At 38.8% G+C, this 26,175-nt stretch overlaps 5 protein-coding genes across 8 annotated transcripts in view; all 5 read right to left on the bottom strand.

Annotated features, from left to right (window-relative positions):
• Calx (sodium/calcium exchanger 3) overlaps nt 1-2,851 on the bottom strand; it is a 122,145-nt gene extending 119,294 nt beyond the window's left edge. The window contains exon 1 of one of the 3 annotated variants that reach the window (XR_011174803.1): nt 673-2,851. Coding sequence is in view for 1 of the 3 variants with exons in the window: in XM_069125613.1 (XP_068981714.1) it covers nt 673-2,012 (1,340 nt within the window). In the remaining 2 variants the exon portion in view is untranslated. The remainder of the gene's footprint in view (nt 1-672) is intronic. The other 2 variants (XR_011174802.1, XM_069125613.1) reach the window with 2 other exon arrangements.
• Nucleotides 2,852-7,027: 4,176 nt separating this feature from the next.
• On the bottom strand, nt 7,028-8,777 carry LOC138185983 (toll-like receptor 7). Its single transcript, XM_069125368.1, has 2 exons — nt 7,374-8,777; nt 7,028-7,278 (listed from the first exon to the last, which is right to left on the bottom strand). The coding sequence occupies exon 1, from the start codon at nt 8,756-8,758 to the stop codon at nt 7,436-7,438; it is 1,323 nt and encodes a 440-aa protein (XP_068981469.1). The 5' UTR covers nt 8,759-8,777; the 3' UTR covers nt 7,028-7,278; nt 7,374-7,435.
• Nucleotides 8,778-10,831: 2,054 nt separating this feature from the next.
• On the bottom strand, nt 10,832-12,547 carry LOC138185984 (nephrocan). Its single transcript, XM_069125369.1, has 2 exons — nt 12,428-12,547; nt 10,832-12,244 (listed from the first exon to the last, which is right to left on the bottom strand). Exons 1-2 carry the CDS (start codon nt 12,428-12,430, stop codon nt 10,961-10,963), a joined length of 1,287 nt encoding a protein of 428 aa, XP_068981470.1. The 5' UTR covers nt 12,431-12,547; the 3' UTR covers nt 10,832-10,960.
• A 556-nt stretch (nt 12,548-13,103) lies between these two features.
• On the bottom strand, nt 13,104-20,611 carry LOC138186434 (uncharacterized). Its single transcript, XM_069126323.1, has 5 exons — nt 20,484-20,611; nt 18,920-20,255; nt 17,566-18,038; nt 16,793-17,476; nt 13,104-14,492 (listed from the first exon to the last, which is right to left on the bottom strand). The coding sequence occupies exons 2-5, from the start codon at nt 20,244-20,246 to the stop codon at nt 13,104-13,106; spliced, it is 3,873 nt and encodes a 1,290-aa protein (XP_068982424.1). The 5' UTR covers nt 20,247-20,255; nt 20,484-20,611.
• A 2,470-nt stretch (nt 20,612-23,081) lies between these two features.
• On the bottom strand, nt 23,082-26,169 carry PNPase (polyribonucleotide nucleotidyltransferase 1). Of its 2 annotated transcripts, none has more exons than XM_069126209.1 (7): nt 25,873-26,169; nt 24,792-25,703; nt 24,538-24,711; nt 24,274-24,467; nt 24,031-24,191; nt 23,644-23,955; nt 23,082-23,564 (listed from the first exon to the last, which is right to left on the bottom strand). In XM_069126209.1, exons 1-7 carry the CDS (start codon nt 26,019-26,021, stop codon nt 23,175-23,177), a joined length of 2,292 nt encoding a protein of 763 aa, XP_068982310.1. In that variant the 5' UTR covers nt 26,022-26,169; the 3' UTR covers nt 23,082-23,174. The 2 variants fall into 2 exon arrangements, with proteins under 2 accessions (XP_068982310.1, XP_068982311.1); XM_069126210.1 differs by having other exon boundaries at nt 23,083-23,564; nt 26,003-26,126.
• Between the last annotated feature and the right edge of the window lie 6 nt (nt 26,170-26,175).

Genomic DNA, 26,175 nt, shown 5'->3' with positions numbered 1-26,175 from the left:
ACGAGGCAGATGAAATTCTTCGGTACCGCGAACACGAAACTGCTTCGTCGCGGTTGCTACTTGACGCCGTGTTTGTTTCGATCTTATCCACTGAATAAGTATCACAGGCTGTGGAATCTTTCATAGGTGAAACATCAGCACGTGCGAATATCCTTCGAATATTATCGTCTTGGATTTTTTAACTCCGCTTGTTGTTAATCTTGTAATTTAAAGAAGACTCGTGGGATAAACTTTTACCCGCGATAGTCGTTGAAGATTCGCAGCGATGAACGACGAAGGAACGACCCGAAGAGAAAGTCGTGTGTTTTTCAAAGAATATTCATCGGAACAAGGATCGATAGGATATCTAAACTCGTTAAAATTTCTGACAGTTTACATTGCTTATCGTCGAGAACGTCCGCGGAAGCGAGTAAAGGCCCGTGTCTGCTAAGTTGGCGAAACTTCGCCCGTTATTACCGGGGCGATGTTAGCATTTGCCAAACAGATGCCTGGAATCGCAAAGTTCTGGTCGGAGTACGAACAAAGGAAATCCTTGCTAAATTTCAACGAAAACAAAAACGGATTGACGTTAAAGCGAGTGGCAGTTGGCGTACACTCGTCGAAACAATGGTCTCGGTGGATACAGTATTCGAGTCGTGAAATGGGCGGGAAAAAAGAAGAAGACAGCTGTACCTGATGTAGAAATGCTCGTCCTCTTCGAACAGCTCGTCGTCGATGACGGAGAGCTTGATGGTTTTCCTGGTCTCGCCCGGATCGAAGGTTAGAGTGCCCTTGGCGCTGATGTAATCGGAACCAGCCTCGGCCGAGCCATCTTCGGTGCAGTAATCGACGGTGCACGGTTTGGTTAGGTCACCGCCAACTCTGGTTACTCCCACCTCGAAGGTACCGACGTTTTCCATCACGGTGTAGTGGCCAGGTTCGAAGAAGATTCTCATGGCGTTCACGTTCTCGATGTCGATGCTCTCTGCCTCTTGCCTTTGCAGTTCGGCCTTGACCTCGCTCAGGTCGCTCTGCGCCCTTTCGCTGATCTTCTTGCTCAGATTTCCTGCGCCGACCATCTTCCTGGTCGCCTGTACCCTGTAGAACGCTCTGCTCTTCGGCCCCTTTCCGAGCACCTCTTCGTGAGCCATCACCTCCAGTTGTTCCAGCGGCAAAGTGGGATGTTTCCTTCTTAGTTCTCTCAGAGTGTTGATATAATCCCTTCTGGTCTGCTCGAACTCCTTTGCTTCGGGCGTGTCGGCGTCCGTCATGTTGTGGAAGTTGTCCTGCTGAGGTTTAATCTCGAGCTCCACCCCAGCATCCGAATCACCGGCCTCGGCCTGCACGATCACTCCTCTCTTGTTCATCCGGTAGCCTTTGTGTAGATACTTGTAGATGAGCAGACGTCGATCGGCCACGTAGGCCGTGAGAACCGTGGCTGGGAAGAATGAAAAGGTGAGGATACCTTCCCAAACCTCGAGCACGCCAGGACTGGAAACTGCCAGGATCACGTACAGCCAAACGTAAGCAAAGATGCTCCACGTGGCGGTCACGAAGAACACTCTCAGGTGCTTGATCTTCCTGGTCTCGCCGTTTGGTATCACGAACACGCACAGGGAGATAATAACGAAGAGATTGTAGGCAGCCGAGCCGACGATCGTACCCGGCCCTAATTCTCCAGCCTGGAAGTTTTTCGCCCAGATCTCGATGATCGACAAGAGGATCTCCGGCGCGCTGCTACCCAGCGCCATCAACGTCAAATTCGCCACGGTCTCGTTCCACACCCGCACCACCACGATCTGCGGCTCCTTACCCTGGCGGCGAACCACCAGTTCCTTCTCCTTCGATGTGATTACCTCGATCGCCGCCATGAAACGATCGCTGATTATCGACACGCCGATGAACAGGTACAACAGCAGAAGAAAGTAGACAAATCCGCGGAAAATCACATCGGAAAGGTAGAGGTTCTCCAGTGGTCCCCATAACGGCACCACTAGACCGGGCTCGCACCGGACCGAATAATTTCCCGACATCTTTCTTCCGACTTTCTCTTATGCTTTTCCTTCCCTCCCGTACGACGGAAACGCCTCGACCAACCCCGATTTGATTCGAGATCGAATCACCGACCTCTGACCGCCGTGACACAAACGGCTAAAGCTGTCTCGAGCTTCGTTCCCAGAGGGTGAACGGCTTTCGACAATGACAAACGACTTTGATTCCGATCGTAGAGCGAACCGATCGCCCTCGTGGCGTATGGTAACGGTGAATGGCCCCTCTGTCTATCTTTGCGATTTCGAGTGGAAGCCAACTGTCGACACTCGTGCAAACCCGCGTCTTCTCGCTATCGGAGTTCTCACCACCGTTTCCTCATCGAAACGATATTTTCGGAGGTTCTCTTGTTCGCGGCTCTCTTTCCGCCTTTGCGTGCACTTAGGTACCTCCCTCTTTGGATCTCGCACTCTCCTCCACACGCACTTCACCCTCTTTCTCCGGTTTCGTGTTTCTTACTCCTCTCGAACCACGTTCCCCGTGACAGAAACCACGGACGTTTATCTTCCGATTTTCCTTGTATATATGTACATGTACATGTGTGTATGTGTTGTGTGTGTGTGTACACAGCGTGTGTGAGTGTACGCGCGTATACGTGCCGATTATCCGACCGCAAACGAGAACTGCCTGTCTAGGAACCGCGCGTGTCACCCTGACGAGCCGTGCGACATCGGTGGGTCGGAGAATCGGCTACCGAGGGAACCTGCCGATACCACCGCGGCAGCGAGCTCCCATCACGAAGAGGATCCTTCGAGCACGGGGCGACAGAACCGTACCGGGCCGTGTTCGAACGAACACTGAAAGAGGAGAGAGAGAAAGCGAGCAAGGAAGAGGAGAGCTGGGTGGGAGTAGAGTCTCTCGAGCTGCCTAGACGTGGCGGATCTCGCTTCCTCCCTCCTGTTCTAGCCATCGCTGCGTGTCACTCTAGCCCTCTCTCCCTCTCTCTCTCTCTCTCTTTCTCTCTTTTTTCACCCCTTTCACTCGATTTTTCTTTCTCCAACGCAAACACGACGCACTCCGCTTATCTTTATCGGTCTCGCGTCGCGCTTCCACGATCGCGATCTCCCTTTTACTTTTTAGATCCTTGTCTTTCCTCTTTTTCCTTCTCTTCTTTCCCTATTCGCGATATCTCTTTCCCTCGCACGCGCTCTGTAGCTGTCTTTCTCCGTCACTGGCAGTCGTTCTCCTTGTCGCAGACGCTTCTTTGTCTCGCTCGTGGCGAAGCATCCCTGCCAGCATACCGGCTAAAGGGAGCGCATGCGTTTCCACCTATTCGACCACCCTCTTCCTCCACCCCAACTGACACCCCTGATCAGTAGGGACGCCTCCCACCCCGACATCTCGCTTCTCTAGGTGGCTTGGTCAACCTAGGCTAGATCTAACTGGATGGAACGCGCTCTTGCATCGCGTAACACTTCCTTCTTCCACGCGATACCAATCTCTTTCTTTCTTTGTCTTTTTCTTTCCTCTCGTCGCGTACTTTCTTCCCTCGTTGCTCCTCGAGTCCGAAACGCCTGAATCAAACACGCGGCTTTATCATCGGCAACTCCTTTGTCGTTCGTTTGAATAGCCCGCGTTGCGCTTTGCAACCTAAAATCCGCGAGGTAAAAGAAAAGCCAAAAGACGATGCTTTCCAGATAGTTTCTCCCGTCTGTGATCAATTGATCTCTCACAACATCGTTCTTCGAAACCGATCGATGAATCGAATTCCACTCGTCCGCTCGATCTTACGTGACCCTCGTAGCGGCAAGGAACGCGGATCTAGAAATTCCAATACCTACGGACGCCTATGGATGAGATAGACGAGCCAGTGTCAAGGTTTCCTCGACGAGATCGTCCGAGTTCCGTAAGCACAGCTTTTCTCCCTCCGCGCTGCAGCGACCGTAGGATCGTTGTTATCAGACAGCAACTGTTTACGCATTCGTTTGTTTATCTTCGAGCGATACAACATGGAAACTTTACAGGTATACTCGCTGGTTTCAATTTAAATCTAGCAGAACGTTTGATTTCAGTTGTATCAAGAAGCGAAGGAATATCCAACGGTGGAAAAGTATTTTTCTATTGTAACTTTCAAAGTATAATAAGAATATCGATCCTTTGACGGAATTGCACCAGGTGACTAAATATTTGATAGCAGTGGTTTCATGTGATTTCACGCTTCTAGATTGGATATTCGTCGTCGATGGAAATTCGCAGCTATCCGGCGATGTTTTTAAAGACAAACTTCGTCCAGCTTCTCGTTTCGTTTTCCTTTGCTATTCGACAATGTACGGGGAAAAAAATCGCCTCCTTTTAACGGTCCATCGAACGAACGATTCTTAAGTGGAAAAACATTCCTTTCGTTTTTGCTGGCCCTTCTTTCAGCTCGTGAAACCTCGACACGCTCCGCACTCGTCCTAATGTATCTCGCTACAACTGATAAAAGGCACTCGGCAACGATGCTGAAGATCTACGGGTGGCAAGGGGAACGCGTGATAAATACAACGACGAAACATCACAGACGCTTATATCGCCCGGTTCTTTCTTCTTTCCTCCCTTCGAGCTTCCCCGAACAACGATGAACCTGTATCGATACAATTGAGATCTTGCTGCGTCCACGAGGGGAACATTCTTTGTCGCTTTTTACGATCCTTCGAATTTACACAAGACGAAGGTCAGAATTTCAGAATAGCGCGATTTGCCAAGGCTTTATTATCCCATTAAGAAGCGATCGATGATTTATCATAATGTTATACATTGGCTCACGAAGATATTTGGACATTTATCATGTACTATATAAATTTCATATACAGGGTGGTTGGTAACTGGTGGTACAAGCGAAAAGGGGGTGATTCTACGCGAAAAAAGAAGTCGGAAATATAGAATAAAAATTTTTCATTTGAGGCTTTGTTTTCGAGAAAATCGACTTTGAAATTTCGCTCGGTACCCGCGCACTTTATCACGTCTTGTTATAACGTCTCGATGGAAAAATTAAAAAAAATTGTTATTCTATATTTTCGACTTCTTTTTTCGCGTAGAATCACCCCCTTTCCGCTTGTACCACCAGTTACCAACCACCCTGTATGTTGCCTGTTTTATACATTTGAAACATTTTGGAATTTCATTAAAACAATGATGATACACGTCTGAGTACATCGTACACAATGACTAGAAGAATATAAGTATTTGTGCATGCTCCTGTTTTCCAATGATTTAGAAACCATGTCAATGCTTCGTACGGAATAGAAAATCTATTAAAACCTATTAATTGCAAGCTGCTATTCAGAGAGCTGCCCAGAAAACTCGGAAGAAACCACCCGACAGATTTACTCACGCACGGTCAATAACACGCGTACACACGCAGAACAGTGGTCGATTTTAGCGATCGTCGGTGAATGTACCGAAATCGACACGTGTACAATAAAATTCAATTTTTCAAAAATGTAATTAATTATACTAAACTATTCGAGATATTTATAAAGGATATATAAAAAAGAGAAAGCTTTTTACGAGGTTTTAAGACGATTGCAAATTTCATATATCTACAGATAAAGAAAACAGAATTCGTTAACGCGAACTGATCGAAGAAATTGCAGATATGATGGGTCAACGCGATATTAACCTTTAATGGATTAAGACGAAAGAAAATCAGTGTACGTTGATAGAACAAGCCCGGACACAGAAATATCCTTGAGAGAATATTTTGGGCGTGAAAAGATAAACAACGAAGGCGAAGCTACATTGGCAATTTGACGAGAGTAAAACTACCTTTGATAATAAAAGTCGTTGTACAAGATCGAGTGATTTGGTCCAGGAATTTCGAGTAACTTGCGATGAAATATTCGCTCGGCAGTCGTTTCCTTGCGAATGAAACTAAACAAAGTTGTTGTACGTTCGTGGAATCTCTTGTTGTACCGATCGAGACTCTCGAACATCGTCAAGACCATCCTATCGGTTATCGTTATCGGTTGAAAAAGGATCAATTTCAGCAAAACGAACCGCTCGAACGATCTTAAAGTTCGATAGGAATTTGATGACAAGCTCGTTAGAAGAATCCGTCGATGGAATTCAAGAGTAACAGGCTACTCTAACTCAAGGACGGTCGCTTAAATACCTCTCAGAAGACAAAAAGAATCGCAATCTCTGGATCATTCTAACAAAGTTGATATTATAGCAGCTTATCATAGATATTCTTGATCTACCGACGACCTTGCTCGTTCTCGTAAGAACCTCAGGTTGAGGATCATATTCTCGTTAAGTAGCTCGATCGTTTCAATGTGAAATATCTACGTGATATCTAGCAGAAACATACAACATACGAGAAAATCGAGGATTTGTATTCTAGCGTTGTACTGTACTTGTATTTTTATACTTAACTGTAGTAACTATACGATAGTCCGTGACTATCGTCGCCATCTAGAAGGATGCAACGAAAACAGTTCAACGCATCTTCACCGAATCGATAAGTTCTAGTGAAAGAGATCGAAACTAAACCATTAACCAAAAATAGAATAAACGACTATTAGACAATTGAGTAAATAGAGAGACACGGACGAGGTACAGAATAGACATAATACGTAACAATATTGATTAAGTGCAGAATGATACCTAACATCTACTATTTCTCGATTTTAGTAAGAATAAAAAGTTATATGAAATGATTGAAAATGTGCGTGATATAGAATGCAAACTATGTTTCCGATTTGGTCTCTGCGTAAAAGAATGTTCATCTTCGAAATCATCCTTTTCCTTTTAATCGCAAGCTTCAACTTTCAACGCAACATGCCACGTTCGTTGTTTGAATCTTACAATCGAATTTTGTTTTAACGTTTTCATCTTTTTTTTCGATAAAACTGCGAAAAAGACGTATCATTGCAATTCGAAGAAACGTTTGAAAATTCTACGATACCGGGAAACCTTACCTTTACCGAAACCTTTGTTTCTATGATATTTCCATACATTTCTCGATTGCTATATGTATGTATACAAATTTTGGCAACTCGAAACAAGTAAGATACATACGTAAACGTGATTGACGAATATTTATTTTATATCAATCGTTTACAAAATACAAAGACGTTGTATTTGCAATGGAACAACAATAACGTTAACGTTTGAAACATAGCGGCAATGGTAATAAAAATGAAAAATGTAAAAATGTCGACGAACCTTCTTCTTCTACATTTCTTCTTGTTGCTCGATTCTCGAATTTCAGTCGTGTGAAGAGTAGTCGCCCCGTTGAAAACCACGTAGAAACTCGCGCGTGAGATCCTAAAAACCAAAGGACCAACGTTTCAGAGACGTACATAGACGTTTAAACGAAATAATACAACGAGAAGAGAGCGTGTGATCGATACGTGACTTACCTCGAGATCATCTGGCACAGTATACGAAACGTAGATGAGAAGATATATCGGCATCGAGATCGTTAGATTTCCTCAGAATCTGTTGTGAATTCTTCTGAACCCTCGGTCGATATCGTGTTGCTCTCCACGCTAGGCAGCACAGGTTCTTTCGTGTGTACCGTTAACGTGTTGAATTTGAAGAACGAGAAAGGATTGTTCTGTAGATGCAATATAAGCTGTATTTCCAAACACTTATCCGTAAACAGGTCATCGATGTTCACGATACTGTTATTTTTCAGCAAAAGATTCCATTCAAAAGATTTTGTATGGTAAATTAGCATCATGGGAAGTACTTTGATGCGGTTATTCGATAAATCCAACCATTCTAGCGTCTCGATGAACTTCAAATAGTTCAAATTCGTCCCTTCCTCGATGTAATTGTTGGCTAAATCCAAGTATCTTAAGCTATTCAACGAGCCCATATTCGGCACAATCTGCAGCAGATTATGACTCATGCGAAGTTCCTTCAGGCTAGACAGTCCCCGGAAAACGTGTTCCGACACCGATCCTATATAATTATGGGATAGATCTATCGTTTGCACATGTATTGTATCCTTGAATGCGTCGTTCTCTATGCTGTTGATACTGTTGCTGGACACGTTCAGAATATTCAACCACTCGAGCTCTTTTAACGACAGCGAGTGCGAGTGCGTGCAATGTGCACCGCACAATTCTGTTATTCCGTTTCCGTTCAGAAACAGAGCTCTGATGTTAGCTGGAAGCTTTCGAACCTGGCACGGGCATCCGTTCTTTTCCAACAGGAGCATCTCCATGGTTTCCGGTAGATTGTCGAGGAATTTGAACGACTGGATGTAATTTTCCGACAAGTCCAATTTCCTTAGTCTAGGCGCGAATTTGTCAAGGGGAACGTCGAACTGAGAAATACTGTCACCTCTTAACGACAAGATTTCCAGATTCGGTAAATATCCAAATGTGTTTGGGATGCTGATGTCGTCTTTATCGCCGTACTTGTTTTTCCACTTGTTATTGTTTATAATCAGACTCCGCAATGTTGCGTGGTAGCGGAGCCACGACAATTCTTCCAGAGATATTATGTTGCCGGAGATACTCAAAATTTCTAGCCCTTCCATCAGGTCGAACGCTTTATCAGAAATGTACGCGATCTTGTTGTCGTCGAGATACAACTCCCTTATGTCCGAGGTATTAGCGAAAACGTCTCCGATTCTTGTCAGGCCTGTATTATTAAAGTTCAAAATGGTTCCCGGAATGCAGACTTTCGTGGGAAGTTTGTTGAGCGACATATGTTCCCTTCTACCCGCAAATATTGCAAATACTACTTGCGAGCTGAAGAAAACCGGAAGTAAGATCCTCCACTGCACGAACATCTGCAAACGTTAGTACGAGGTAGAGGATTCACTGGCTTTCAAAAGTCAATTAAAAGAGGAGGTTGGTGATCGATTTTCTACTCTATTTCTGTTATTCGGAAGATGAGCTTACCTTTTAAGAAGCGACAGCCGAGGAAAAAAGAAACGATCTTCTAAACAACCGACTGCTGCAACGAACAAAGCTCTGTTCTCTACTTCAACGCGTATCACCAACTTAGCACCTTCTGTTCTCAACATTTTAATTCGCTGCTTTATAAAGAAGCGATGATCATGCAATTCAACACTGTAGGGACTGCAGGACTGTAACCGAGCTTCCAGAGGACCCTGTTCTACGCGTAGATCGCCACGTGGTGCTTCCTCTTCTACCTTTATTATTCGTTACGTAGATCGCGGAAGTTTAGACAAATTTTTATAAGAGCGGATTAAATAAATGGGACAGAAGTATGTTTCAGAAACGTATTTTCTATCTTGCATATTTATTACATATACAGTATTTGTCCGGAAAGTAGATCACTTGTTTATCGTAGCTTGTTCAATCCCTTCATTATAGACTATAACGATTAGGATGTGACTAATTTGTTGTTATGTGTAACTATTGCTGTAATGTTGGCGATCGAAATACATACGTGTAAGTGTGTGTCACTGGTGTGCGATAGGCGATTACACAAGTTTAGAAGATAGTACCGATTTTATTGCAGTGATATCTAAGATAAAAGCTACTGTAAGATATACTAAGGAAATTGTATAAAATTTTCTATTTTTATATCTGATTAGATAATTTCTCCCGTACAGTATCTACTTCTGATACATTTTGCGTATTTACTATGTATTTGCTAGATGTCGCTTCTACGTGAACTTCAGCGGTCTATCCGTGGAATGTAAATGGAAATGTAAAAAAAAAAGGAAAAGCAGGATTTGATACAATTAACATTCGCTTCGCGAGTTTCTCACGTCTTATCCTCTGATCTTCGACTTGATCTTCCATGAAACAGTATGGCCAAGAATTTCGAACCGACTCGAATCGTTCTGTTTGAAAAAGAAAGGAAAGATAAAGAAATGGAAAATTTTCTACTGACGAGACCACCGGAGAACAGCGTCTAAAAGATGCAAAAGATAAACTCCTACTTTTCGCAAGTCGATTAGAAAGTCGCAGGGCGATGAGTGCTGTTCGTTCGTTACTTTTTGGAACACATTGCTGCGATCGTGCATGCGTCGTCTCGCAAACATCCCTTCCTTGCTCGGGTTACGAAGATATCTAATGCCATGAGACATCTGAGTAACGACGGTGTATCGTTTTGGAATGCATCGTTGCAGATTTTATAACGCAATATTGTAACGACTGTAATCTAATGATAACTCCAACTGCTCTTCAGTGAGCAGTGAAACGAAATACTTGATGAGAACATATTTCTAGCGAATGAGTTAAGAGGCTGATGTGATAATCGAAATCCAAGCGCTCTTTCGTAATGATGTTCAGCTAAATTGCAAGTTAGATAATCAACGAAAATCCGAGCAGTTTGGAGAAATGGCGAATTTGAAGAAACATGTATATTGCGTTCGTGAGTGAAATGTTAGCGCATTTGAAGATAGGGAACAGTCTCACCTATTATCTTCAACCAATTTATCGAATGTTTCTTTATAAACAAATCGTAAAATAGCATGGTAAAAGAAAAAAGAAAAGAAAAACTTCAACCTGTAATAAGCAAACTGGAGCTTTTCATCGAACGTACCTTCGTTTAACTTTAACAATCTGTTTTCCAAAAAAAAAAGAAAAAAAGAACAGAAATCTCTTGTACTTCGATCAAAATCGTTCTCAAACGTTATTAAAATGTATTCAAACGTTATTTATGATATTCATTATCGTTTGTTGAAAGCTTATCGTCATTTTCACCGATCATTCGATCGACAGAGTTCTTAGCAACGGATCTTATAAATATTACGACGAAATATTGAACCAGGAAAATTATCTTTCGGGATAAGAATATTATATACATACGATAATTTTACATAACCCCCAAACGTGTAATGTTTGCGCAAACGTATGATAAGAAGGGAGAAATAAACTTATCAGGCTTGAGTTCTCCGAATTTATTGCTGCACTAAACAAGTGATTTTACTCTAGATATAATAATTACAACTGTTATTATATTATACTGCATGGTACCAATTATAATACTGCTAAATTATAGAATATTAACATTTTTAAAGCACGTATATAGTACAATTATTTGACACACGTGATAATGTATTTAAATCTATATACGTGATACTATTATTTTTTATATACAATTCTTTCAAATAACTCATGTGAAAGATGGACATATATTCTATACTTATAAAATTATTGTGCTGCAAATTTAGATATTTTAGCCTGTTCATGCCTTTGTGCCATTTCGGAGACAATGACTTTAATTTATTACGAGATATGTCTAAATATTCTAACATTTTCAAATTCCAAAACTCCATTACGTCGATGTTCTCTATCTCATTTCCGCGTAGATTCAACGTTTTTAAAGAACTTGATGTGACGATATCCGTAATATTGCTAATTAAGTTATAATTTAACGACAATGTTTTCAAATTATTTGAACGATCTACAAGAGGAATCGTTGTTAACACATTGTTATCTAAATTCAAATTTTCTAATAAAACCGTGTATTTGAACGCGTCTATCGGTATAACACGTATTTGATTATGAGATAAATCTAACGATTCTAAGGATCGAATATTTAACTCTGGCATATAGAACAACGAACAGTTGGATAACGATAAAATTCGTAATCTTTGGTGAATTGGATTTATCCAAAATTCCTGAAGAGGATTCTCATCCAGATACAATATCTCGATGTTTCCAAGATTATTCATAATGAATTTATCAATCGAATTTCGTTCTAAGTATAGACTTCTCAAATTCAGTAAATAAATGGCAGTTTCGTTGATAAATTGGATGTAATTGCTGTCGGATAAATAAATATCTTTTAACTCTGGAAACATGTCCATCCACAAAAGAGGAAGTTCGTGAGTTATTCCTCTCCAAGACAATGTATCAACGTTAGGACAACTTATTTTTGGATTTTTTACAGGTATTAGATCGTTCATTTCTGGTATTTCTTGAAAATCTATAATTAATGTTTTCAAATTGTCGTGCTTTATCTCGAGATTATCGAAAGAAATGTAGTTATAAGCGAGATTTAAACACTTCAAAAAAGGAACTTCCTCAAATGCATCTATTGGTACTTTTCGGATGCTATTTTTATGTAACGATATTGATTGTATTGCCTTGCTCTTCACCAGATCTTTAGGGATCTTTTCTAACCCCAGTCCGTGCAAATTAATGCTCTCTTCTTCAGAGCATGCGACGAAATGTTGCTTGTTATTTATCGCGTTATGATACGTGATCCACATACGATCCGCATCCTGTTCCCAACTTATTTTCGGTATGGATTTTGTAATGCTTATAATCGTACTCAACAACATAATGGTTTTCTGGAAGAAAAATAGAAAACATTTATGATAACGATAAGCAAGAATATGTTGCGCTGATACTTTATATTACATATCGAAACATGTCGATGTGAACAGAGGCAAATGAAAACAGGTAACTTTGATGTATGGTTATTTGTCTTAAGAAATAACATGTAAAACGACAAAGAATGATTGAATGCGTACCATTATGCGAACTTTCTTCTGTTTCTTCTGGCTGCGAACAAGAAATTACTGCAAATTTGCAGCTGCCTCCTCCTCTTATATCGATCGACAGTTGCGTCAGCTTATTCGAAATAATCGGAAATAATAAATACATCGTCTATAAAAAGCATCGTTATCGTTTCAAACGTTTCCTGTTTGGGATCTTCCTGTCATCTTTCATGAATATGATCACTGTACATCCAGAACAAGGTATGCTTTCAAGTTCTAACAATGTACACGTTATTTCTTGCATCCTCAACTAATTCGACCAATTTTATACATTCTAGGAATAACTTTCGCTCATCTTTTAACCGATTAAATGAGAATTGTAAAAGTAATAGATACATCTACGTAGCGTCAAAGATTTGAGTAATTGCATCGTTGAAATTCGAACAGATGTCGAATACAGATATCAATAATAGATGAAATTCGAAGAGATATCGAAAGATAATTTCTCCCCTTTCCTAGACATACTGCAAAATTCTAATTAAAAGTTGAAACAGTATAATAAGATATTTTGATCAAGTTTTGCATGCCAGGAGAAGAAAGAAGAGGCAAGAATAAAGAGCAATATACAATGAGTCTTTTTATTAAGCAATTACAATATGTTTATTTATACAGTAAAACCTGAAGCGTTTAATAATCACAACTTCTTAGATTACAAATCATTCAATACATGGTCCTGTAGTAGATGTCCATACCTCAACACTACACTCTGTCTATCACTACCAGTGGTCAAGTATGACGTACTTTCAGATGTTACACTAACGTTTAGATAAATCGTCATATTTACTGGTATCAGTCGAGATAAACTACCATTAATGTACGTAAGAGGATTGCGTTCAAAGTGTAAGTGTTGCACGGGCAAATCAGAGGAGTAAATCACTGATTCCAACAAAGTGAATTTATTCCCTGCCAAATTTAGATATCGCAACATTTTCATAGATTCACACCAACCTATTGGTAAATAACTTAATTGGTTGTCATTCAGATATAGCTCTTCTAACAGCACTTGATTCTGAAACGCGTCCGCCTGGATGCTCTGGATTTTATTCTCGCTTAGAAATAGCTTTTTTAAGCTGTGCAGATAGTAAAAGGTATTAATCGCTAAATAACGTATATCGTTACGATTTAACGAGAGTTGAGTTAAGTTTACAGGCGCTGTTATGAGAACATTATCCAACGAATTACTATCTAGTACAAGAACGTCTAAAGATTTCACTGATTTAAGCATATCGAAATTAAAAATCGATAAAGAATTGCCAGAAAGGTTCAAATACCGAAGGTTGGACATTGTTTCAATTGCTCTACTGTTAATGTACGAGATCTTATTGTACGCTAGCGACAGTTTCTCCAGCTTTTCCAGCCCTGCCAGATTAATACCCCTAGATGACTCAAGATTCTCAATTTTGTTACGATCTAACGTTAACGACAACAGATTTTCCATTTGTCCAAATGAAAATTGATAAATGCTGTTGGCACTCAGATCAAGGTGCGTTAATGTGGAGAACATATTTATCAACAAAGACGATCTGGAATCGATTCCATTCTGTGATAGGTCCAAATATTTCAGTTTTGGAAATGGATTATCCAATGACGATTTTAACTCTTGTATTTTAGCATTTCTTAAATTCAAATATTCAAGTTCAGGATACACGCCGTTTACTATTGTTCCATAATTTGAGTAGCCATTTTGATTACTGAGATTTAGTATTTTCACGTTTGAAAGATTACCAAAAGTGAATAAATTATTCGAATTGATCCCATTATTACTGAGGTCAAGGAATTTCAAATTTGGCACGTTTTTGAAAATTCCATTCGTGAATGTAAGAACGTAACCTTTTATGACGATACATTTTAGAGTAGGAGAAACAATACTGTTTTCATTAAAATCTATAGAACTACTGAAGTGTAATTTTAAAGTTTCGTTTTCGCAGATCTCATTCACGATCGTATCGTAGTCGATCGTAATATTTCCAACTACAATGAGCGGCGAGAAAATTAACACTATCGAGAGGGCGATCGACAGCTTCATCATGGAGGATTCCTGAAAGTAGAACATGTATGTTTGATCATTTCTCTCGTGTACAGGAACAATGTATTGAAATCTTTTTCTTGTTAAAAATGAATGAAGGATATTAAGAGAGTAGGGATACGCTATTCGTGGCAAATAATGTTGAAGTGAAATTGAGAGTAGGTTGCTAATCGTAAGTAAGTACGAAGGTTCTGTTTAGGAGGATTTCGTTAAAATACAAAATATGTAATAAATGACAAGCATATTTTGATTCAGCTAGAGCTGGACAATGCAATGTAACAATCTTTGCTATTTGACAAAATACGCGCGTATATTATCACATCACCAAACAATAGTTTCGTTTATGGTTACTTACCGTCCAGGGCACCCTATAATTTCTTTCTTCTTTTCGTCAACCAGATTAACTTCACAGATTACTAACAATAAATAAAATTATATTGCTTATATACTGCACTATTATCTTCTGTTATCTTTCCAACGATGACCTCACTCTTTGATATTATATCGGCTGATAGATAAAATGAAGGAAGCTACAAGTTCTAATTTAACGTTATTTGCTAAACTGAAATAGATAATGCCGTCTGAATAAGACAAGTAATAATAAATAAATTACTTCCCGTTTTTACAATATTTTTGTGGCGGATCGGTATCAACAGGACATTGACAGGTCGAGGCATCATCGCGGCACAACACCTCCCGGGCGATCCGCGTTTATCAACCGCCAATTCCAGAGGGCTACGACGACAACGAGTCTGTCTACCTCGCTAGCGGTCGAATATGCGGGCACACGATACAAATACTTCACCTAGCGAGACTCCCTCTACGTCTAAGGCAGGGACTACCGGGCATAGCCTTACTGACGAGTCCACCGGTAGTCCCGGGACGAAATGCAAACTCTCTTTTCATCTGGCAGCGACAACACTTACGGCAAAATTTAATTAACAAATTTGTTTAATCGACCATTCGCGGACAGACGCGATCGCGAGACTGCACGTCAACGGGAGTTGTAAATTTCCGTTACAATTAGATAATCGACGCCACGAACTGATCGATCCCCTTATTTCTGTTAGGATAATAAGGGTGGTTCAATAGAGTATACACTGAATTAACAGGTATATAAATTAATGTTTATCCCAACAATATTGTAAAGTATATAGTTACACTGGTGCGTATGTACAAGTTAAGTAAGTGATTGATCTAAGGGTAGAAACCCGTAAAGATATGTTGGCTATTCTAACGATAAAGAATAAGTGAAGTTTGGTGACGATGCTGTTGTCACGTAAAATTGATACTTGGGTTGTAAGAGAAAAGAAAGCTGAGTCGTAACCCAACTATTAATTTTCTTTTATCGAACTTTATTATAATTTTGGCACTTACAATCGAATAACACTGAACCGGAGAAAAGGGGTTGTACGAGAACAGCGACTAGAACAAGAACAAGAACTGCGCGAGCTGGATGAAGTCTCGGCTTATATACGCCCTGGCTTGAGGATGTTGAGGGGTTCGGTGTGGGTTCCAAAGGAGTCCGAAGGTCGGGGTCGAGATCCTATCTCGGATGGGGACTAAGATGCGTCGCGGCCTTGGCGTCCGACAGTCGGGGGTCGACGTCTTTTCTCTAATGGGTACTAAGATGTGATTGATGTCACACTGTGGCGGAGGAAAGCTAGTGATGGGTGTGTCTAGCGCTTGGGACCACCGGATTTGTTGATGACAATTTTGATTAGGAAAGTAAGGGCAGTAGATATTGCTTCTGATTGGATAATAAGAAGGTTGGTGGACTAGGAAGGGTCTTAGCCGCCCTCAAGAGAAAGTTGCTGACGGAAGGTACCGAACGTGAGAAAAACCAACTTTCCCGTATATTACGTATAGTAGACAATAAATGTAAAGAACGCTTGGAATAAAAGATGCTTGTTTGGTTTGAAGGACCTTAACTATGAAAATGCAAGATTTATGGTGAATCCTTAAGACTATTGAGGGTACGCAGTAAGGATGTGTAGACATCTGGCTTGCCCGCGGTGTGTGGCCTGGTTTAGGTAAAGAGTCATCCGATGTAACATCCTCCCCCCGTTGAGAGGGTACAGATCAAAAGTTCTGTAACAGTGAAATTAATTGGATCTGCTATCCAACTCCTTGTCGATTGCTGGCTATCCGTATTGTACTGGATCGGGTTGGCTCGATAGTGGGACGAGCCGCGTGGCACCTCGATCCAAAATGCTCGTTGCCGTATTAACTGTGGCTATCTGAATGATGCCGTCGTCGCCAGGGTAAATTCGACGGCCGAAGGGCCGTTGTGTTAAGGGTACGTTGTCTACCTTGTAGTCTGGATCGCCGTGGTCCTCGGCATTGCCAAGAAATTTGCCGTTGAAGTTCACGAACCAGGAAGTGTCGTGAAACAGCTCGGCCCATGAAGTATCGTGGAACACCTCGGCCCAGGAGGTGTCGTTATACATCTCGCCGATTTCACAAAGGCAAGTGAAATCCGTATGTAGATGCGTTGTGGAGACGTGAAGGAGGTCTACGATTGATTGGGGGATAGGGCTCCCCCCGCTGACCCATCCGTATCGCGCCTCCTTGATGATGCTTGGTGGTTGTGCCGGCTTGGCCCAACTATCCGCAGAAGACAAAATCGGAGACGTCTTACCTTCCGTTTGGTTAGATTCCTTCCACTCGATTGGATGCAGTGGATTAGGATTTACAGCTGCAGGCGTATGTAGCCATCCTGCTCCATTGTGTCGATATTTAACCGGTTCTGTATCATTCCGAAGTTGTCCTTTTGATATCGCTGCATTGTGCGCGATAGCGTCCGCTGATTCCGCGTAACCCGGATTATTATGCTTAGATCTTGGTTTCAGAGGGCAGTTGCGCTCTGAGTTGATCAGCATTATACTTAGTTTCCTTCTGAGATGTGTCCCGATGCTGGGACTGTGCAAGAAATGCGCTGGTGCGTCCTTCCTGGCTAGTTTATCGGTGGGAGGCCAGGTGGACCGGTTTGGTTGCTCTGAAGGGTTCCGAGGTTCTTCGTAGTGTGATAGTTTGGACATTAGAGAATGTCCCGGCGTTGTTGGAGCCAAGGAGGAGTCTTCACGTTATGTCCCGGAGAATGAGATTCCGATACGATATTTATGTCAGGTGTTGCAGGTGACGTGATGCAGGACAGGTTATTAACCGTGGAAGTGTTGATCGAGGAAAACCTGTTTCTGGATAATTCGATCATCGTGGATTCCGGAGAGTCTGCTGCAGATTTCGACTCTAGATTGACCTCGGAGTCATTGACAGAATTTAACCCGTTACTCTCTTCGTTATGAATTACAGTTACAGGGCATCGCACATCCTGTAACGGATTCAGAGAGATCAATGCCTGCGACGGCTTGTCACCTGGTGAGGTTTTCTCTTCCTTCCGGTCCAGAGGATCGTGAGCGGTTGGCTGATTCAAGGCATTTGGTGGCATTGAATCAGATTGTTGCGATGCTGACGGTGCGAACGTGGTTGTCGTCAGGTCGCGTATAGGTGACACGTTGCGATGCGATATTTTCCGTCGGCGGAGTATAATCCTTGATACTGTTATTATTCAAATTATTCTTACGTCCCTGGAAATGGTTAGACGTGTTGCTGTTGCCCTTGGGTATCGACGGGGTTGATGATTGTAGGCTGTCAACGAGGTTCATTAATCGTGATTTAATGGTGTGATATTCGTGTATCAGACATTCTACATGCACGTTTTCTCACTCGTCTAGGTCTTCTAATTCTTCTTGGACAGAATTTATCTTGCTTCATGTCTCGTCGATCGTTTCGCGGCAAGTCATTAGGAGGTTTCTGTTTGACCAACCGGACTTTTCATATTCGTCGAGTTGACGCGCCGTGATTGTAAATCAGCCGATTAGGAAGCCTCGCCTCCACCGCAACGTACTGATTCGTTCAACGTGGGCCATGGTGGGTTTTTCACAAATTGAACGAGCTTACCTTGTTGCTGTGAAATGAACGTTGGTCCGGGTATCGGTTGCTGCTCGTTACTGTGCGGCGTGAGGTTGCGTGTATGGCGAGGAAGGCGTTCCTTCCCGACAGTCACTCGTTTGATTGTGTGATTGAAGTTGTCGAAATACGTTGTTTTAGGTAGAGAGTCGGCCGACGTAATACGAAGAGATATCGAAAGATAATTTCTCCCCTTTCCTAGACATACTGCAAAATTCTAATTAAAAGCCGAAACAGTATGATAAGATATTTTGCACGAGTTTTGCATGCCAGGAAAAGAAAGAAGAGGCAAGAATAAAGAGCAATATACAATGAGTCTTTTTATTAAGCAATTACGATATGTTTATTTATACAGTAAAACCTGAAGCGTTTAATAATCACAACTTCTTAGATTACAAATCATTCAATACATGGTCCTGTAGTAGATGTCCATACCTCAACACCACACTCTATCTATCGCTATCAGTAGTGAAGTAGTTCTTCCCTATTACGTACATATGACATACTCTTAGATGTTACATTAACGTTTAGATAAATCGTCATATTTACTGGTATCAGTTCAGATAAACTACCATTAATGTACGTAAGAGGATTGCGTTCAAAGTGTAAGTGTTGCACGGGCAAATCAGAGGAGTAAATCACTGATTCCAACAAAGTGAATTTATTCCCTGCCAAATTTAGATATCGCAACATTTTCATAGATTCACACCAACCTACTGGTAAATAACTTAATTGGTTGTCATTCAGATATAGCTCTTCTAACAGCACTTGATTCTGAAACGCGTCCGCCTGGATGCTCTGGATTTTATTCTCGCTTAGAAATAGCTTTTTTAAGCTGTGCAGATAGTAAAAGGTATTAATCGCTAAATAACGTATATCGTTACGATTTAACGAGAGTTGAGTTAAGTTTACAGGCGCTGTTATGAGAACATTATCCAACGAATTACTATCTAGTACAAGAACGTCTAAAGATTTCACTGATTTAAGCATATCGAAATTAAAAATCGATAAAGAATTGCCAGAAAGGTTCAAATACCGAAGGTTGGACATTGTTTCAATTGCACTACTGTTAATGTGCGAGATCTTATTGTACGCTAGCGACAGTTTCTCCAGCTTTTCCAGCCCTGCCAGATTAATACCCATAGATGACTCAAGATTCTCAATTTTGTTACGATCTAACGTTAACGACAACAGATTTTCCATTTGTCCAAATGAAAATTGATAAATGCTGTTGGCACTCAGATCAAGGTGCGTTAATGTGGAGAACATATTTATCGACAAAAACGTTCTGGATTCGATTCTATTCTGTGATAGATCCAAATATTTCAGTTTTGGAAATGGATTATCCAATGACGATTTTAAGTCTAGTATTTTAGCATTTCTTAAATTCAAATATTCAAGTTCAGGATACACGCCGTTTACTATTGTTCCATAATTTGAGTAGCCATTTTGATTACTGAGATTTAGTATTTTCACGTTTGAAAGATTACCAAAAGTGAATAAATCATCCGAATTGATCTCATTATTACTGAGGTCAAGGAATTTCAAATTTGGCACGTTTTTGAAAATTCCATTCGTGAATTTAGGAACGTAACCTTTTATGACGATACATTTTAGAGTAGGAGAAACAATACTGTTTTCATTAAAATCTATAGAACTACTGAAGTGTAATTTTAAAGTTTCGTTTTCGCAGATCTCATTCACGATCGTATCGTAGTCGATCACAATAATATTTCCAACTACAATGAGCGGCGAGAAAATTAACACTATCGAGAGGGCGATCGACAGCTTCATCATGGAGGATTCCTGAAAGTAGAACATGTATGTTTGATCATTTCTCTCGTGTACAGGAACAATGTATTGAAATCTTTTTCTTGTTAAAAATGAATGAAGGATATTAAGAGAGTAGGGATACGCTATTCGTGGCAAATAATGTTGAAGTGAAATTGAGAGTAGGTTGCTAATCGTAAGTAAGTACGTAGGTTTTTTTTAGGAGGATTTCACCAAACAATAGTTTCATTTATATTTATGTACCGTCCAGGACACCCTATAATTTCTTTCTTCTTTTCATCGACCAGATTTACTTTACATATTACTAACAATAAATAAAATTATACTGCTTATATATTGCCCTACTATCTTCTCTGTTATGTCTGCAACGATGAGCTCACTCTTTGATATTATATGGGTTGATGGATAAAATGAAGGAAGCTACAAGTTCTCATTTAACGTTATTTGCTAAACTGAAATGAATAATATTTGCCGTCTGAATAAGACAAGTGACAATAACTAAACTACATCCCGTTTCTACAATAATGTAATTAATAAATTAGTTGCTAAGTTTAGAAGTTTACTACGTAATTGTCACACACACACACACACACACATGTGCGGAAACTTCACTCTGGTTAGTGATCTCTACAAAGTTATTTATTTATGATTTAAACAGAAAACGATGGTTATTTAACGTGATCTTAAGGCAGTAATGTCATATAACTAAGGCAACTAAATTGATAATTCACAACTCAACTCACAACTTACAATTAGCAACTCACAACAACTCGGCAACTTACAACTTACAACTTAAAACTTACAACTTACAACGACTCCACAACTCATGAATAACGATTAACCCGCAACTCACTCGCTAATCACTCACTAATCACTCGCTACTCACTCGCTACTCCAGCTACAACTCTTCTGCCACTCTAGCCGCAACTGACTAACGGATGCTTTTTATACCACGGCCTTGGTATTCCTAACACACAGATGTGTTCCACAGATGTGGATGACTCATGGTCAAAAACAACTTTTTTAATTAGCCAGTATCGTAAAGAAGTACGGGTATATGTCCCATCGGGATTTCCTAACTTTGCCGACCCGTCAGCACTTTTATTGTTTTTTGCCTGTAGTTCATCGGGATTTTCCTGACATTACATATACATATATCTACATTTACACATGTCACTTGACTTATCATACGCGTATCTAAATTCCAAAAATACTTATACAGTGTATTGTACAATGAATATAAAGAAAGAATATAGCTCCAGTTTATTTAATTGTGGAATAAATATATAAGTATGGATACATTGTATAATCTATAGATTTGTGTAAGAGAGAATTTTCCTGTTATATACATCACTATACGATAATATGAAAATCATATTAGGCTGTTTAATCGCCAACGTTTATATACGTATGTATTTTTCTAAAGATTCCTTGAATTTCTTTACCTTTCTCTTCTTCCGTTCCCATCACGTTTAGGAACGTTTTGTGAATTTCAAGGTAAACGAGAAACTGATAATGAAACGAGTTTTCCCGGTCTGAGTTACTACCAAAAGATCCATTCTCTACGCGTTTAGTAATAACATTTTATAACCTGCTATTCGCTATATGTATATTATGTTCGCAAAGGTAAAAGATTTAGAACCTTTGAGTATCATGATCCTTGCTTGCTATCATGATGATTTCGTTCTGCATGCTTTCTCAGACATAATCATATATTCTATGGCTGTGTCATACAACTACAAACCCAGTGTTTTCGAGAGTAAAAAGCGTTCATTCTGAGCAATTTTGAGAAATTATAAATCCTTATTAATACAAAACCAAGAATTATCAATTACCCGTATCTTTGTTTTGCGTGAACAAGATTACATTTATGATACGGAAATATCGAATATCACAATGCATGTGAAACTCAACAACTCGAATATGCAGCAGGTATTTACATGGAAAAAATGTCTTTCGTAATTTATCGAACGTACAATTTCCTTCTTGTACAAAACATTCAGTCTCCTCTCGCATTTTCATCAGGTACTTTCTGTAAGTCTGATGTTTCTTCCTCGACAGCTCCTTTACGATCACTCTGTGCCTGTGTTTCTAGTGAATTTTCATAGTTGTGTTTTATGTGCATCCAAAGTCTCTGCGAAAGAGATAATAGACATGAAGGTAATATATAAAATGGAGTTAATCTCGCAGTTGGGAAATACAACGTGGAGAAAAGACGAATTATAGGAAATAAACTAACGGATCATTAATTACATATAACCTTATTGATCGATAAACATAAATCCTGTATTATGTTATATAGAATATGATTATTTCCGAATTCTTTTTACGTGTAAATGATAGTTTCTAATAATTTAAGCAATATTTTACAATTAATGTTAGAGAGAAAATTAACAGCGTACTCCTTCGTTTATCCATTCAAAAATACTTTCACAAGCGTGGTCATAAGCTCTTTCAAAAAATGCCGAGGCGATAACGATACCAAGAACGAAGCTAGATGTCCGCCTAAAAATGTAACGGTAAAGAAAACGAGAAATCATTTCTAATATCCTCCCTATAAAGCACTTTCGATGTAGTTATCTTTGTAACTTTAATCTAAAAGATGGGGAAAAAATGAAATCTATCTTTAAACGAGTTAGATATCAGTTAATTAATCGATGGTTGTCAATCTTCACATTTATGATAGTCGGAAAATCGAAAGCTTTCCACCAATTTGCAAATGATTGTTGAAGAAAGGTAAACAACTTCTGAAGTCGATTCAATGTATAAATAATATACATTTAATAATTATGTAACAAAATATTATTATTATAGTATGACAATTACGTAAAATAATTTCTTATTGTATCATTATTACTATTAATATGTAAAAGAAGTTATTACATTTGATTGCTAAAAAAAAAGTACAAATAAAATTTCAAACTATTATTTCTATTAATTTTTAATAATATTAAAATCTTTTTCAAAAACAATTGGGCCTTGCAACACTTTTCGAGATAATCTAATGCGCCCATTCACCGGATCTCGTCCAAAATATTTCACTTTTATTTCATCTCCGACATTCAATCCTAGTACGTCAGGATGATGAATTTTACGTTGATCTAACTGCGAATTAGGTAATAACGTTGGTATCATATTGGAATACAACGTAACCATCACCCCAGTCTCACGAATTTCAGTTATTTTTGCAGTATAGATGTCGCCAAATGTCAATACTGGTTCCACATCTTTTTTAATAATATCATTTATCATTTTTTTGGCTTCATTCATTGCATTTTGATTAGGTGCAAATATAGAAAACATTGTATCGTCTAGCGAATGTATCTATAAAAAAAAAAAAAAAAATAGATTAACTTTTGTCAAAAATGAATCTCTAAAGTTTCTATTTCCTCTTTAAATTTACATTAACTCCAGTTTCATATAAAATTTTTTTTATGTTCGAGCCACCGATCCCAAGAAATTTTCCCCTTTGATGAATGGGTACTTCTATGGTATCAAGTACAGGTTTATTTTCTTCCTTGTTACTTGCTGGAGTAGATATTACTGAATTCATGATATTAAGAATTCGACTTCTAGCCACATTTGAGTTTCCGATAGCTTTCATTATCACTTTTAAAGGGACTCCCGCTATTTTTATATCAGCTTGTAAAGCTGTAAACCCTTTTTTTGTACCCGCAATTTTAAGATCCATGTCTCCAAGATGATCTTCTATACCCTGGTCGTATAAGAAATAAAAAATTAATTAATTTCATTTTTAACTACATTCAAATGTTAATCAATATGAAATTACTGATATATCAGTTAAAATCTTGTAATCGTCATCCGTTAACTGAGTAGCATGAGGATTACATATTAATCCCATAGCTACACCAACAACCGGAGATGATATTGGCACACCTGCATCCATTAATGCTAGACTACCGCCACAAACAGAAGCCATAGAAGACGAGCCTTTAAGTGAAACACGAAAGTATTTAAGTTACAAGTTATCTATTCAACAAGTAATAATTTCTTTCTTATTTAAACAAGTTACCATTAGATTCTAATACTTCGCTTGTTAGTCTTATAGCAAATGGATAATCTTTTGGTATAACCGCTCGCAATCCTCTCTCTGCTAATATTCCATGACCAATTTCTCTACGATCATGTCCAGTAAGTCTACCTGTTTCGTTTACAGCATATGGTGGAAATTCGTAATGCAAAAAAAAATTTTTTTCTTTTATACCACTGCAAAAAATAATATTTATTCATATTGAATATATATTTTTAAAATATTAATAAATGTAATATAACATACCTAGATAGCATTGAGATATTATCTAATTTAAGAGAATTTTCTATACTGTCAAGAGTTACTGTGCATAAAACTTGAGTTTGTCCTCGTTGAAAGAAGGCTGAGCCGTGAAGAGGCCGAAATAAATGAATCTGGCATTCTATATCTCTCAACTCATTTGTTGCACGACCGTCACATCTAAAATTATTTACACACATTCAATAATTTTCAATAATTTATAATCGTAATTAGATTTCTTTTTTATAAACAGAAACTACCTTATATCTGTTTCAAATATTAAAGATCTGAAATTTTCCTTAGAAATTTTATTAAAAGCTTTTATAGCATTTTGGGAAAAATCTGAATCACGATTTGTTATACTTCTTAACATCTTATCTCTAAGATCAAAAATAGCAGCGTCTCGCGAAACTTTGTCATAAGAATGACAACTAAAAATTTTACGTATTTCATGCTCTGCAAACTTCTTTACAAACTCTTCCACATCACTGTTTATTTCACTGTCTTTGTTAATTTGTAATTTAGGTTTGCCAACATTATTTTGTAATTTTTTTATAGATTGTATAATTATTTGACATTCTTTAACACCTATTTTTATTGCTTTCCGAAGTTCTGGCTCTAAAATATCATCTGCCGATCCTTCTATCATGACAATTAAATTTTTGGACATAGATGACACTACAAGATCTAATTTACTTTTCTGAAGATCACGTTTTGTAGGATTAATTACATATGTATTGTCAATTAAACCAACTCTTACGGCTGCTACAGGTCCCATCCATGGAATATCCGAAATACTTAAAGCTGCAGAGGCAGCATTAATGGATAATATATCTGGATTATTAACTCCATCAGTAGCTAATAAATTACATACTATTTGTGTTTCATAGCAGTATTCTGGCTGAAATAAGGGACGTACAGATCTATCTATTACTCTGCTAATAAGGATCTCCTGATCTGTGTAACCTATTTCTCTACGAAGAAAATTTGTTGGTATACGTCCAATTGCAGAAGCTTTTTGTCTGTAGTTCACAGTTAATGGAATTATAGAATTATTGCATGGTTCATTTTTCCTAACCACAGTAGTCATGACTGATGTATTGTCAAGCGTAGCAATAATACTCCCAGATGTAAATCGTGCATATTTCCCGCTTGATAGTGTAATTTTTGATCTGAAGGAATATATGAAAGAAATAATAATAAATATGGAATGAAACACGTAACAATATATTTTATTTAAATAACTATATATTTTCTCTATTATATTACTGTATTATTTATAGATAAGATGAAATATAACAAATATTAACGTTTAGGTTAAGAAACATGTGATATATTTACCCATTAGATAACTGTATATCTATATCTTTTAGAGCATCGCTCGACATAAATTTAATTTGAAGTGTATTTTCATTTTTGTTATGACTTTTCAAGCGTAAAAATCTTAAATTTCTACTGTTTAATAACTTACTATGCCTAAACAACACCATTCTTACATTGAATTTGTTTTCATTGGTTCCAAAACCTCAATGTAGTCATAACCGCCATCATTTAATAAGAAAAGATTCTATCATAGTAACTTTTTTATTAACTGCAATATATGATTATATTTTATCTTATTAATAAATACTGATATTTCCTTTC

Source organism: Bombus flavifrons, chromosome 13, assembly GCF_040668555.2.
Source record: "Bombus flavifrons isolate JBK064 chromosome 13, iyBomFlav1_principal, whole genome shotgun sequence".
Lineage (NCBI taxonomy): Eukaryota > Metazoa > Arthropoda > Insecta > Hymenoptera > Apidae > Bombus > Bombus flavifrons.
This window is presented reverse-complemented; position numbering and strand designations above follow the sequence as displayed.

What these genes read in the sequence shown, in the direction of transcription:
- PNPase (XM_069126209.1), bottom strand. Translation starts at nt 26,021, where the DNA reads ATGGTGTTGTTTAGGCATAGTAAGTTATTAAACAGTAGAAATTTAAGA. An exon ending in AATATCTCAATGCTATCTAG is followed by an intron (nt 24,468 to 24,537) that starts GTATGTTATATT and finishes TATTTTTTGCAG; the next exon opens with TGGTATAAAAGAAAAAAATT. An exon ending in CGAAGTATTAGAATCTAATG is followed by an intron (nt 24,192 to 24,273) that starts GTAACTTGTTTA and finishes TTTCACTTAAAG; the next exon opens with GCTCGTCTTCTATGGCTTCT.
- LOC138186434 (XM_069126323.1), bottom strand. Translation starts at nt 20,246, where the DNA reads ATGATGAAGCTGTCGATCGCCCTCTCGATAGTGTTAATTTTCTCGCCG. An exon ending in CTCATTCTCCGGGACATAAC is followed by an intron (nt 17,477 to 17,565) that starts GTGAAGACTCCT and finishes AACCCTTCAGAG; the next exon opens with CAACCAAACCGGTCCACCTG. An exon ending in ACGGCGATCCAGACTACAAG is followed by an intron (nt 14,493 to 16,792) that starts GTAGACAACGTA and finishes TTCTACTTTCAG; the next exon opens with GAATCCTCCATGATGAAGCT.
- LOC138185983 (XM_069125368.1), bottom strand. Translation starts at nt 8,758, where the DNA reads ATGTTCGTGCAGTGGAGGATCTTACTTCCGGTTTTCTTCAGCTCGCAA.